This window comes from Engystomops pustulosus, chromosome 4, assembly GCF_040894005.1.
Source record: "Engystomops pustulosus chromosome 4, aEngPut4.maternal, whole genome shotgun sequence".
Lineage (NCBI taxonomy): Eukaryota > Metazoa > Chordata > Amphibia > Anura > Leptodactylidae > Engystomops > Engystomops pustulosus.
The window spans coordinates 214,252,791-214,267,275 of NC_092414.1; the positions used below are offsets into that span (position 1 = coordinate 214,252,791).

Sequence of the window (14,485 nt, forward strand, 5' to 3'; positions counted from 1 at the left end):
GTTGTAACCAGCATTGTTACAGTTAGAGCTGTTGTAACCAGGGTTGTTACAGTCAGAGCTGTTGTAACCAGCGTTGTTACAGTCAGAGCTGTTGTAACCAGCGTTGTTACAGTCAGAGCTGTTGTAACCAGCGTTGTTACAGTCAGAGCTGTTGTAACCAGCGTTGTTACAGTCAGAGCTGTTGTAACCAGCATTGTTACAGTCAGAGCTGTTGTAACCAGCGTTGTTACAGTCAGAGCTGTTGTAACCAGCATTGTTACAGTTAGAGCTGTTGTAACCAGCGTTGTTACAGTCAGAGCTGTTGTAACCAGCATTGTTACAGTCAGAGCTGTTGTAACCAGCGTTGTTACAGTCAGAGCTGTTGTAACCAGCATTGTTACAGTTAGAGCTGTTGTAACCAGCGTTGTTACAGTCAGAGCTGTTGTAACCAGGGTTGTTACAGTCAGAGCTGTTGTAACCAGCATTGTTACAGTTAGAGCTGTTGTAACCAGGGTTGTTACAGTCAGAGCTGTTGTAACCAGCGTTGTTACAGTCAGAGCTGTTGTAACCAGCGTTGTTACAGTCAGAGCTGTTGTAACCAGCGTTGTTACAGTCAGAGCTGTTGTAACCAGAGTTGTTACAGTCAGAGCTGTTGTAACCAGCGTTGTTACAGTCAGAGCTGTTGTAACCAGGGTTGTTACAGTCAGAGCTGTTGTAACCAGCATTGTTACAGTTAGAGCTGTTGTAACCAGGGTTGTTACAGTCAGAGCTGTTGTAACCAGCGTTGTTACAGTCAGAGCTGTTGTAACCAGCGTTGTTACAGTCAGAGCTGTTGTAACCAGCGTTGTTACAGTCAGAGCTGTTGTAACCAGCGTTGTTACAGTCAGAGCTGTTGTAACCAGCATTGTTACAGTTAGAGCTGTTGTAACCAGCGTTGTTACAGTCAGAGCTGTTGTAACCAGCATTGTTACAGTTAGAGCTGTTGTAACCAGCGTTGTTACAGTCAGAGCTGTTGTAAACAGCATTGTTACAGTTAGAGCTGTTGTAACCAGCGTTGTTACAGTCAGAGCTGTTGTAACCAGGGTTGTTACAGTCAGAGCTGTTGTAACCAGCATTGTTACAGTTAGAGCTGTTGTAACCAGGGTTGTTACAGTCAGAGCTGTTGTAACCAGCGTTGTTACAGTCAGAGCTGTTGTAACCAGCGTTGTTACAGTCAGAGCTGTTGTAACCAGCGTTGTTACAGTCAGAGCTGTTGTAACCAGGGTTGTTACAGTCAGAGCTGTTGTAACCAGCGTTGTTACAGTTAGAGCTGTTGTAACCAGGGTTGTTACAGTCAGAGCTGTTGTAACCAGCATTGTTACAGTTAGAGCTGTTGTAACCAGGGTTGTTACAGTCAGAGCTGTTGTAACCAGCGTTGTTACAGTCAGAGCTGTTGTAACCAGCGTTGTTACAGTCAGAGCTGTTGTAACCAGCGTTGTTACAGTCAGAGCTGTTGTAACCAGCGTTGTTACAGTCAGAGCTGTTGTAACCAGCATTGTTACAGTTAGAGCTGTTGTAACCAGCGTTGTTACAGTCAGAGCTGTTGTAACCAGCATTGTTACAGTTAGAGCTGTTGTAACCAGCGTTGTTACAGTCAGAGCTGTTGTAACCAGGGTTGTTACAGTCAGAGCTGTTGTAACCAGCATTGTTACAATTAGAGCTGTTGTAACCAGGGTTGTTACAGTCAGAGCTGTTGTAACCAGCATTGTTACAGTTAGAGCTGTTGTAACCAGCGTTGTTACAGTCAGAGCTGTTGTAACCAGCATTGTTACAGTTAGAGCTGTTGTAACCAGCGTTGTTACAGTCAGAGCTGTTGTAACCAGCGTTGTTACAGTCAGAGCTGTTGTAACCAGCGTTGTTACAGTCAGAGCTGTTGTAACCAGGGTTGTTACAGTCAGAGCTGTTGTAACCAGCGTTGTTACAGTCAGAGCTGTTGTAGCCAGAGTTGTTACAGTCAGTGCTGTTGTAACTAGGGTTGTTACAGTCAGAGCTGTTGTGACCAGGGTTGTTACAGTCAGAGCTGTTGTGACCAGCGTTGTTACAGTCAGAGCTGTTGTAACCAGGGTTGTTACAGTCAGAGCTGTTGTGACCAGCGTTGTTACAGTCAGAGCTGTTGTAACCAGGGTTGTTACAGTCAGAGCTGTTGTAACCAGCGTTGTTACAGTCAGAGCTGTTGTAGCCAGCGTTGTTACAGTCAGTGCTGTTGTAACTAGGGTTGTTACAGTCAGAACTGTTGTAACCAGGGTTGTTACAGTCAGAGCTGTTGTGACCAGCGTTGTTACAGTCAGAGCTGTTGTAACCAGCGTTGTTACAGTCAGAGCTGTTGTAACCAGCGTTGTTACAGTCAGAGCTGTTGTAACCAGGGTTGTTACAGTCAGAGCTGTTGTGACCAGCGTTGTTACAGTCAGAGCTGTTGTAACCAGGGTTGTTACAGTCAGAGCTGTTGTGACCAGCGTTGTTACAGTCAGAGCTGTTGTAACCAGGGTTGTTACAGTCAGAGCTGTTGTGACCAGCGTTGTTACAGTCAGAGCTGTTGTAACCAGCGTTGTTACAGTCAGAGCTGTTGTAACCAGTGTTGTTATTACTTTTGCCTCTACCTTTAGGTTTCCACACGTGCCAAGGGATTGAACAGCTGGTCTCCTTCCAGGAAGAAGGGACTGCCGCTCTGCCATGCTTATTCCACCCCTTTGAGAAGGACATCGATCAGCTGGTCCGAGTGTCCTGGCAGAAGGAGCATGAAGGGGATGATTTAGTTGTGCATTTCCAGAATGGGAAAGATGCCGGTGACAAGCAGAACCCAATATTCAGAGGCAGGACCAAGATGTCCAAGAACTGGTACAGTAAAGGAAATGCCACCCTGAAGCTCGGACATCTGAACATGGCAGATGGTGGGCGCTACACCTGCTGGGTCACAGTGTTTCCCATCGTACCAGGACCACAGAGTAGATGTTGTGTGGTCAAGCTCAACGTTTTTGGAAAACCTGTCATAGCCACACAAGGTAAGAAGTGAGATCCAGGCAGCATAATCCCTACACTGTAGAAAGCATAATGTGGATCAGGCTCTATCGGGAATGGTCATGCGCTGTCGTCTGCTCCATTAGTCTGACAGAGCGATGAGGGGACTGACGGAGGTACGTGGGACCCCATCACACCCCTCGTTTTCGTGATCTGTGGGGGTCTCAGCACTGATCAGGAAGTTAGGCCCAATCCCGTGGATAGGGCCTAACTTTTTTTTTTCGTGGTAAAACCACTTCAAGCTACTAAAGTAGCTTACTTTTTTACCATGGTTAATTGGTTCAGAATATATTGGCGTTGAGTTTATTTCTGATATTTTACCCCTGGGTTGGATTTGTTTTGTGGCCAACTGCACTTAGGTCTCCTAAAGCTATATGTCTCAAAGGGGAGGGGTTGGGTGTCGGAGGATGATGTCAAAGATTTAGGAGACCTGTTGAGAAGAGGTAAAGCAGGTTATCGAAGGGGTAGGGGGCAATCGCGCCAACTTTCATTCAACACAAATCGGGGGCGCGGCCGTCGGACAACCCGACTGATTCGGACTGAGCGCGGGATTTAAAATTCAAATTGTGTCGCAAGACATGCAGTCACATACACCGGGAAGAAGGTGGTGAACTCCGGGGACCTGAGCGGGGAAGCGACACATGCAGGATATTGGGCGCACAACCTTAGTGAATCGCGCCGGACTTCATCCTCGTCAGACAACGCACCTCGGGGATCGCAACAGGACCGGGTAAGTAAATGTGCCCCGCTGTGTCCTGCCAGAGAAGGAGATCAATGACTTTCTAGGGAAGGCGTCATTTTCAGTTATATCCCAGTATCAGAGAGAATTCCTGGATTCAGACTTGACGCTTGAAGAAATGTCAGATGCTTAAAGGGGTATTCCGGGAATCTGATACAAAAACCCCTTAATGCTATAAATAAATAAACATAAAAAAAATCAATGTCATTAGTTACAAAATGGAGCTTAAATAGTTTGATTTTATGAGTCACAAAATGTTATGGCCTAAAGTGGGTGAAGTTATAACCAAGATGTCTGCCACTGGAAACTACAAGTCCCATGATCCTTTAGCTCTCACTAACTCCTCCTCCCTCTTATGATCTGCTCCCAGTGACTGTCCTGCTCTGTTACCATAGTAATGATGTGTAACTGCCATCACCACACAGCGGCCATACTGGCTGCACTGCAACCAACCGACTACAGCCAAACAGTGGTGATCACATGACCTGCCCAGGCAGGTGCAGGACATGTGATGTGGACATGTGACCAGCGGCATCTTCTGTCCTGTGTCTCCTCCGCCCAGAGGAAATCAACGGACTGATTAAAGGGCCAGTAGCATTATAATTCTTCATCACAGTCTATGTCACAGCATTTTCTGCTAAAGGGAGCAAAATTTTAAATAACAACTAATTACACATTAGCTTATATTTTACTTCATATTTGTATATGAATTATGCTGATTCCTGGAATACCCCTTTAATGCTTATGTTAAAGATTCCACCCTAGGTCCTCGATTATTGTAAATGTTCACGACGGGGTGTGACTCGGGATCAGTATCTGAAGCCAGTATTATACTTATTTGGGAGAGTGAGGACTTCGTTTGGTATGGAAAATAAGGTTATTAGCTATGTGAAGTCCATGTATGATGGTCCCATGGCGGGAATTAGACTGGGGAGATACCTTTTTGGATTTGTGTCCTCTCTCTAGAAAGGGACACATCAAGGTTGTCCTCTCCATCTCCATGTTTTTAGCTTTGTACATAGAACCTGTGGTCATTATGATCAGAGAAGAGTCCAGGATACAAGGTGGAGGTTGTTGTGGAATAGAGGATATAATCTGTTTATACGCGGGTGACATGGTATTATATTTCAGTCACTCTTTACAAAGATGTCCTTTAAGAACACCCGACCTACAGACGACCCCTAGTTACAATTGGTCCTCTGGATGTTGGTAGTTTACTGTACTGTAATTTACTTTATTAGCCAGCCAGCCCCCAGTTTGCCCAACACTTACATAATCCCCTTCGGGTGGTCCCGATGCTCGGCGCGCCTCCTCTTCTGTCTTTTCCGCGATGCTCCATTCCCCGCGGCTCCTCTTTTGTCTGCTGTAACGGCCATGCACTCTGCTGGCCGGCGCAGACTATGATCCGGGTGCTGATGACGTCATAGTATGCGCCGGACGGTAGAGCACTTGGTCACATCTTGGCCGGCTGTTACAGAAGACAGAAGAGGAGCCGCTGGGACCGGAGCATCGCGGAGAAGACAGAAGAGGAGGCGCGGGGACCGGAGCATCGCGGAGAAGACAGAAGAGGAGGCGCGGGGACCGGAGCATCGCGGAGAAGGCAGAAGAGGAGGCGCGGGGACCGGAGCATCACGGAGAAGGCAGAAGAGGAGGCGCGGGGACCAGAGCATCGCGGAGAAGACAGAAGAGGAGGCGCGGGGACCGGAGCATCGCGGAGAAGACAGAAGAGGAGGCGCGGGGACCGGAGCATCGCGGAGAAGACAGAAGAGGAGGCGCGGGGACCGGGGCATCGCGGAGAAGACAGAAGAGGAGGCGTGGGGACCGGAGCATCGCGGAAAAGACAGAAGAGGAGGCGCGCCAACAGGGAGCCTTGACGAGCATCGGGGCACCGGAAGGTGAGTATGTAAGTTTACTTATTTTATTGACTTGCGTATAGGCCGAGGTGAGGTTTTTCAGCACAATTTTTGTGCTGAAAAACTCGGCTTGTACACGAGTATATAGGGTAGCTGGGACTTATATATAATATAAGATAATTAAATAAGCAAGAAAGACGAAAAACTGCAATTTCACTTCCTCTTTCATGACACATTGGGATCACTCTGGGGCCGAGCTCCTGGGTCCATATGTTTTCTTTTGATATTTTTAGCTCGGGAAATTTCATAATGCATCTGCTCATTACCGATGTTATAACTTCTGTTATGTCGGGAAACAATGGGGACATAATGGGTACAGGGTTATATACACTTTCATTTACCTTCTGAGCATTGTTCTAGTATCTGACACATAGAAAGAGAAAGATGAGACAGATCAGCGATGATGAGATCCATGAGATGCCTATTACACACAATGACACAGTCAGCCCTGCTACATCTTTGCTATTCCACAACACACTATTCCTCCCCTAAACAAAAAACTTATATGCCTGTACCTTGTAGTTCTCCTCACGCTGTGTACCTGCCGGCAGGAAGTCAGTGTATGTGTCTGTGAGCTCCTCCCTGGACTGCAGGGGGCGGGAGCTAGAATGCAGGGGGCGGGAGCTAGAATGCAGGGGGCGGGAGCTAGAGTGCAGGAAGCATAGAGAGAGAAACTCAGCAGCATGGCCGTCACACAGAAATCCAAGATGGTTTCCCCGACCCTAAGTGAGAAGTTACAGGGTCGTGTCGGTTTTCCCATCTGGGCATTCACATTTATTTACATTCATATGTCATATATAAACATTTCTTCAATTAGATGCTATTAAAAAAATGTTCCTGTGTGAAGATAAATTCTCATAAATGTAGTCATATGGTCCCTTAGAAACAAGACTGTGTCCTTGGATACGACCACCTCTGCTGGAGTGATTGCACAAAGACACATAAAGTTTTTGTATATGAAATGTCTGGGAGATACTGCAAGTCCCACAGCCGTCCTGTGGTAATGATTGCTGAATCCAGGTGGTCAGGCAGGACACAATACTGCATGTCTGGCCACCGCTGCCAAAATGTGAGGTGGTCGTATCCAAGGAAGCTATGTCGTTTCTAAGGGACACAATGACTACATTTAGGAGAAATTATCTTCACACAGGAACATTTTTTTTAATAACATTCAATAACAGAAATGTTTACATATGGCAAATGAATTTAAATAAATTTGAATGCCCAGATGGGAAAACCGCTTTAACCAAACAATGCAAAACGGTTTTGAACACTATGTTTTCTGTTCCAGGTGGCGGTCACTCTTCTCTGGCGCAAAAGATGTTGCTGGGCATTTACCTGCTTATCATTGTCCTTCCAACTATCCTGTTTCTTCTGCTCAGTAAATGTTATTGCACATTACAGAATGAGGACCGAGTAAAATTGCTCCCATTGGGAAATCGTACCCGTATGGTAGTATAACTACTATAATACTGCCCCCTATGTACAGGAATATAACTACTATAACACTGCCCCCTATGTATAGGAATATAACTACTATTATACTGCCCTCTATGTACAGGAATATAACTACTATAATACTGCCCCCTATGTACAAGAATATAACTACTATAATACTGCCCCCTATGTACAAGAATATAACTACTATAATACTGCCCCCTATGTACAAGAATATAACTACTATAATACTGCCCCCTATGTATAAGAATATAACTACTATAATACTGCCCCCTATGTACAGGAATATAACTACTATAATACTGCCCCCTATGTGCAAGAATATAACTACTATAATACTGCCCCCTATGTACAAGAATATAACTACTATAATACTGCCCCCTATGTACAGGAATATAACTACTATAATACTGCCCCCTATGTACAAGAATATAACTACTATAATACTGCCCCTATGTACAAGAATATAACCACTATAATACTGCCCCATATGTACAAGAATATAACTACTATAATACTGCCTCCTATGTACAAGAATATAACTACTATAATACTGCCCCCTATGTACAAGAATATAACTACTATAATACTGCCCCCTATATACAGGAATATAACTACTATAATACTGCCCCTTATGTACAAGAATATAACTACTATAATGCTGCCTCCTATGTACAAGAATATAACTACTATAATACTGCCTCCTATGTACAAGAATATAACTACTATAATGCTGCCCCTATGTACAAGAATATAACTACTATAATACTGCCCCCTATGTACAAGAATATAACTACTATAATACTGCCTCCTATGTACAAGAATATAACTACTATAATACTGCCCCCTATGTACAGGAATATAACTACTATAATACTGCCTCCTATGTACAAGAATATAACTACTATAATACTGCCCCCTATGTACAGGAATATAACTACTATAATACTGCCCCCCTATGTACAGGAATATAACTACTATAATACTGCCCCCTATGTACAGGAATATAACTACTATAATACTGCCCCCCTATGTACAGGAATATAACTACTATAATACTGCCCCCTATGTACAGGAATATAACTACTATAATACTGCCCCCTATGTACAAGAATATAACTATTATAATACTACCCCCTATGTACAAGAATATAACTACTATAATACTGCCCCCTATGTACAAGAATATAACTACTATAATACTGTCCCCTATGTACAGGAATATAACTACTATAATACTGCCTCCTATGTACAAGAATATAACTACTATAATACTGCCCCCTATGTACAGGAATATAACTACTATAATACTGCCCCCTATGTACAGGAATATAACTACTATAATACTACCCCCTATGTACGGGAATATAACTACTATAATACTGCCTCCTATGTACAAGAATATAACTACTATAATACTGCCCCCTATGTACAGGAATATAACTACTATAATACTGCCCCCTATGTACAAGAATATAACTACTATAATACTGCCCCCTATGTACAAGAATATAACTACTATAATACTGTCCCCTATGTACAGGAATATAACTACTATAATACTGCCCCCTATGTACAGGAATATAACTACTATAATACTGCCCCCTATGTACAAGAATATAACTACTATAATACTGCCCTCTATATACAAGAATATAACTACTATAATACTGCCCCCTATGTACAGGAATATAACTACTATAATACTGCCCCCTATGTACAAGAATATAACTACTATAATACTGCCCTCTATATACAAGAATATAACTACTATAATACTGCCCCCTATGTACAGGAATATAACTACTATAATACTACCCCCTATGTACGGGAATATAACTACTATAATACTGCCTCCTATGTACAAGAATATAACTACTATAATACTGCCCCCTATGTACAGGAATATAACTACTATAATACTGCCCCCTATGTACAAGAATATAACTACTATAATACTGCCCCCTATGTACAAGAAAATAACTACTATAATACTACCCCCTATGTACGGGAATATAACTACTATAATACTGCCTCCTATGTACAAGAATATAACTACTATAATACTGCCCCCTATGTACAGGAATATAACTACTATAATACTGCCCCCTATGTACAAGAATATAACTACTATAATACTGCCCCCTATGTACAAGAATATAACTACTATAATACTGCCCCCTTGCTGGGAGGTTGTGTTAGAGCTGAGCTCCTGAGTCTCCTGATGTCTGGAGCGAGCCCAGGGCGGGGCCACCCTGGGTGGGGAGATTCCCCAAGCAAGGCCCAGGCTTCCAGGCCTACACCGGGAGAAAACTCCCATACAATTTCTACAAGAGATGGAAATCCCAGAGTCGTTTGTAAGGAAGAAAGTCAGCAGAATATGGATGTTGTAAAGAAGACACAAGAAAACAAAGTGAGTGAAGCAATGATGGAAGTGAGTCCCAGGCCCGGCCAGCATGGAGCAGCACAGGTGGTGAGTGCAAGACGAGCAGCAGGTGCACAGCCCCCCACTCCTGCACCCAGACAGAGAAGAACATCCCTGGAGAGACAAACCCTGCAAGAGAACTTACAGCAGAAGGATGTGGTGTCCAGCATGGCCTGCACAGGCCGCACAAGATCTACAGCTAAGCCGCTGAGTGTCCCTGCACAGTGTGAACAGGCCTCAAGCTCTGCCACTGCAGACAGAAAGACTGGAGCTGCAAAGGAGACGGGTGCTCCTAGACCACCTGGAGCAGCACCCCGACCAGCACAGCAGGGGAAGGAGACCGTGCGAGCGCCTGAGCTGAGGCTAGCAGAGGAGATCCCAGGACTGGTAAGGAGGATGGGGGAGCTGAGGCTAGCAGAGGAGATCCCAGGACTGGTAAGGAGGATGGGGGAGCTTAGCCACCATAAGGAAATGCTGCAGATGCAGATAGACTGTTTGTATAACCTGAAAACTGCACATCCAGAGAGTAAGAGACTGTATGATACCAAGCTGCACTCACTGAGCATAGAGCTGGCACAGGTGGTGAGGGACATGGACTGTGTTCTGGAGAAGATGGGACCCCTGGCTGAGACATATCAGAATAGGGAGCGCTTCTCACAGCAGAGGCAGAGCTGTGACCCCAGACCCAAGATCCCAGATGCGCCCCGTGTTACAACACCTGTACTGAAACCTGCTAGTTTCTCCTTCCAAAAGGGACAGTCGCAGGATCAGCCGCAGACCTCTGCAGCAGTCACTGAGAAGGAGCACGAGGATGTGGTACAACAAGTCCCAGCAGTGACTGCGCAGCAGCAAGACAAAGCATTTTCCTCTGTGTGTCAGACTGATGCACTGTCCCAGGAGATCTGTGCTGCTGTGACCGAGACTGGGGGACATTCTGATGAACCTGAGGGGTTGGGGGATGGAGGGGACCCTCAGTCTGTCTGGGATATGCAACCATCTAATGATAGCATAGAGGTGGATGGGGCGCAGGGGGTTGTACAGGATGATGTATGTGATTTCCCCCCTCTAACATCAAGCCCCCCAAATAAGTCAGATCCCCCTAGATCAGACCCTCCCCCTAATAGCCAGAGTGAACCCCGTCAAGAGCCTCCCAGAAATGCCTGGAGCCGCGGCGCTCCCTCCTTTACCTCCAGTGCACAATACTCAGGGCAGGCGTTTAAGAGGAGGAACGTGGTGCGCTTTGAGAACAGAGGCGCAAAGGAAGATCTCCCAGATAGGAGGTTTGTGGTGCGGGATCTCCTGTGCCGCCAGATGGGGTTCACGCCTGATGATATCCTGGCGGTCATCAACCTTCCAGACAGACAGGGCTATGATGTCAGCTTTAAGCTCATGTCTAGTCTGGACAGGTTCTGGGATAAACTCCCCCGGTTCGGGGACACCGATGGCTGGTGTAAGTTCACGTTTGTCCCCATATCCAGGCCAGGTACTGTGGTGGTTAATGTCATCTTCTGGAACGAGTCAGTTCCCCCTCAGGATATTCTGGTGTGGCTCAGGCGCCATTGTGATCTTGTGTCAGACCTCACCAAGAATAGAGACGCCGACGGTATCTGGACTGGAGGGTGGAAGGTTCTGGTGAAGTTACGCCAGTATAATAACATCACCCTGCACCTCCCCAACAGCTTCTTCATAGGCAGAGAGAAAGGCGTCTGCTTCTATCCCGGGCAGCCGAGAAAGTGTTTTAGATGCGGTAAGATCGGTCATGTGGCCAAAGTATGCACAGTAGTAAAGTGCAACCTGTGCGGGGAGGTCGGCCATCTCAGCGCCAACTGCGAGACAGTCAAGTGTAATCTGTGCGGTGAGATGGGCCACCCACACAAGGATTGCCCGGAGGCCTGGCATAACATCGCCAGGGATTTCTCTGATGACGAGATAGTACAGGAGGCAGACGCCTTAGAGGAGGAGGCCTTGATGTCAGGTCTAATACTAACTAGGCAGGAGGTACAGCAGGGGTCAGGTGATACTGCGCCAGAACCTCAGAGAGCAGTCCGCACTCAGCAGAATATGGAGGTTGTCACTCAGGACCAGCCTCAGGCAGCAGCCTCTATAACATCTACTACCGAATATGAGGAGTCCAAAAAGAACAAAAGAAAGAAAAAAGACAAATCCACCCGTAAGCCTGAGACAGAGTATGGTGCAGGGTCTAAGACCATGAAAAAATCCAGTGGTGACGCCGGGGTCATGGTCCTTTCCAATAGATATGATGTCTTATGAGAGTCAGATGGAGATTTTGAGCGTGAGTTAGAACGCATCGATAATGAGTGTGACGGGGATACAGAAGACCCTCCGACAAAAAAGAAGCCCCCTTCTTCTGAAGCTGGAGACCCCCTGTCAGACATGGAGACTGGTGGTAGGCAGAGGGAATCTGACTCTGACTCATGATGATGGGGGTCGCTGCTCTGTTTTTCTTTTTCCTTATGATGGCTGGATTCTCTCTAAGAGTTGCTTCTAGCAATGTTAACAGCATTAAAGTAAGAAGGACCAGACACGCTGTATATGACCACCTGAGATATCTGGACGCTGATGTTATCTTCCTGCAGGAGACCCGTCTGACCACCTTAGGGCATCTCCGTGAGGCTGAGCGTGAGTGGCGGTCTGGTCCTTCTTACTGGTCACTGGCTGTGGAGCCGTACGCCGGGGTCGCCATACTGTTTAACACCACAGACGTGACGGTGCACAGGCTGACGGAGGTCGCTATGGGGAGGTGCCTGGTGCTAGAGGTGACCATCCATGGTAGGCGGCTCCGGCTGATCAACATCTATGGCCCACAGACAGTGACAGAGAGAATCCAGCTGTTCAATGAGGTGAAACAATATCTATTTACCTCAATCCCTGTAGTAATGGCGGGTGATTTTAATGTTACCATGACATCGGGTGACAGGTCCTCAGGCAGAGCAGTGGTCAGAGACTCCAAAGTCCTAAAGAGCATCATATCACAGGCCCATCTATGTGATGTGTTTACCCTGGGTGGCAGGAAACCCAAGTACACCTACACATGTGCTGACAGGAGCAGTAGGATAGATATGGCGTTTGTGAGTCCCTCAGAGACTGTTAGTGGGATGAGCGAGAGAGTTGTCCCATATTCTGATCACCTGGCGTTATTTTTTTGTATGGGAGCCTCTAACCGCTTGGACATTGGTCGGGGGTTATGGAGGCTCAATTCTAGCATCCTGGATGATGTCTGTGTCCAGAATTGTGTTCACTCCCTTTTTCAGGACCAGCTCCAGAGAGTAGACTTCTATGACAACATATCTGACTGGTGGGAGAACGTCAAGGAGGAGATCAGGTCCCTCTTAAAGAGACTGTCAGTGAAGAAGGGTAAGAGTAAGTACAGCCAGTATCTCAAGCTGCGGAAAGAATTGGAGTCACTGTATTCGGCGGGAGGGGGGGACAAACAAAAGATTGACTGACTGAAATCTGAAATAAAGCAGTATCAGTACAGCCGCTACACGTCTCTTGTTGTAGAACGGGATTACGGGACTCTGGGGGTTCCAGATCCATATGAAAATTGCCGGGAACGTGTGGCTAAGAAATCGATCACAGGTCTCACTGACTCCCAGGGAGTTTTACAGGAATCTCGGGAGGGTATCCTGGGGGTGGTGAGATCCTACTATGCTGAGTTATTTCAGAAGAAGGTTTTGGATGAAGAGAAAATGGCTCAATTCTTGGAGGCAACTCCAGGTCCTGACACTAAAGATTTGGACTTTTCTCCTTTGACAGCAGGAAGGAGGTTAAAGAGGCCATTGATAAGTTACATCTGAAGAAGGCACCAGGTCCTGACGGTATTACATGTGAATTTTATAAGAAGTTCAGAGACCTCTTAGCCCCGATCCTTGTGGATGTATTTACAAATTGTCTAGAAAATCACCTGATGCCTCCATCCATGAGAGTGTCCTCCCTTATTCTGCTGTCCAAAGGTAAGGAGCCTAGTGACATCAAGAACTGGAGGCCGATCGCCCTCTTGAATGTTGACCGGAAGATTTTGGCAAAAATTCTATTCTCTAGGTTAGTGTGTTTGTCCCCGGCACTGTTGGCAGGCTCTCAGTACGGCACAGTAAGAGGGCGGAACATCTCTGGAGCAGTCATCTCGATAAGGGAGATGTTTGAGAGATGTAAAGCTCTGAGGTGTGGGAGATATGTTGTAGGTCTGGACCAGGCTAAAGCCTTTGACAGGGTTGATCACGATTATCTATGGGCAACTTTGTCAAAGTACGGTATTCCGGGACAATTTATAGATTGGCTGAGAACTCTGTATAGAGAGGCTGAGAGCTTTCCTCTGATCAATGGTTGGCAGGGGGACACTTTTGAAGTAGAGGCCGGGGTGCGACAGGGCTGCCCCCTGAGTCCACTGCTTTATGTGTTTGCCATAGACTTGTTTCTGCGATCACTGCAGCGGTGCGATTTTCAGGGGGTGCCGGTCCCCCATTGCTTGCCTTTGAAGGTAGTCGCCTACGCGGATGATGTGACTGTGGTGATATCTGAACCTCGTGAGGTGGAGATGTTGTCTGCAGCCATCAGAAGTTACTCAGAGGCCTCCGGGTCTTTGGTCAACCTAGAGAAGAGTCAAGCTTTCTGGACATTGGATACTGCTCCTGGCTTTGATCTGCCACAGTTCGCCAAGGCCTCCACCCATATTAAGATCCTTGGGGTGAAATTTGGGAGGGAAGATAATGCCAAACTAAATTGGGAAGAGAAGTTGGATACCGGAAATGCAAAGGTTCAGCGATGGAAGAACTGGAGGCTGACCTATAGAGAAAGGGTTACTCTGATGAAGACTTACCTGGTCCCTGTCTTCCTCTACGTCTCTGTCGTCTTTCCTTTGCCAGAATCTTTCTCCGCTAGGCTCTTTAGCCTGTTCTT

At 46.3% G+C, this 14,485-nt stretch overlaps 1 protein-coding gene across 2 annotated transcripts in view; it reads left to right on the forward strand.

The window, feature by feature from the left end:
- LOC140128300 (V-set domain-containing T-cell activation inhibitor 1-like) overlaps positions 1-14,485 on the forward strand; it is a 32,102-nt gene that overhangs the window by 9,001 nt on the left and 8,616 nt on the right. The window contains exons 2-3 of one of the 2 annotated variants that reach the window (XM_072149902.1): positions 2,622-3,017; positions 6,977-7,293. In XM_072149902.1, the coding sequence (XP_072006003.1) occupies positions 2,622-3,017; positions 6,977-7,146 (566 nt within the window). In that variant the 3' untranslated portion in view covers positions 7,147-7,293. Of the gene's footprint in view, positions 1-2,621; positions 3,018-6,976; positions 7,294-14,485 lie in introns of those variants that run through there. The other variant, XM_072149901.1, reaches the window with a different exon arrangement.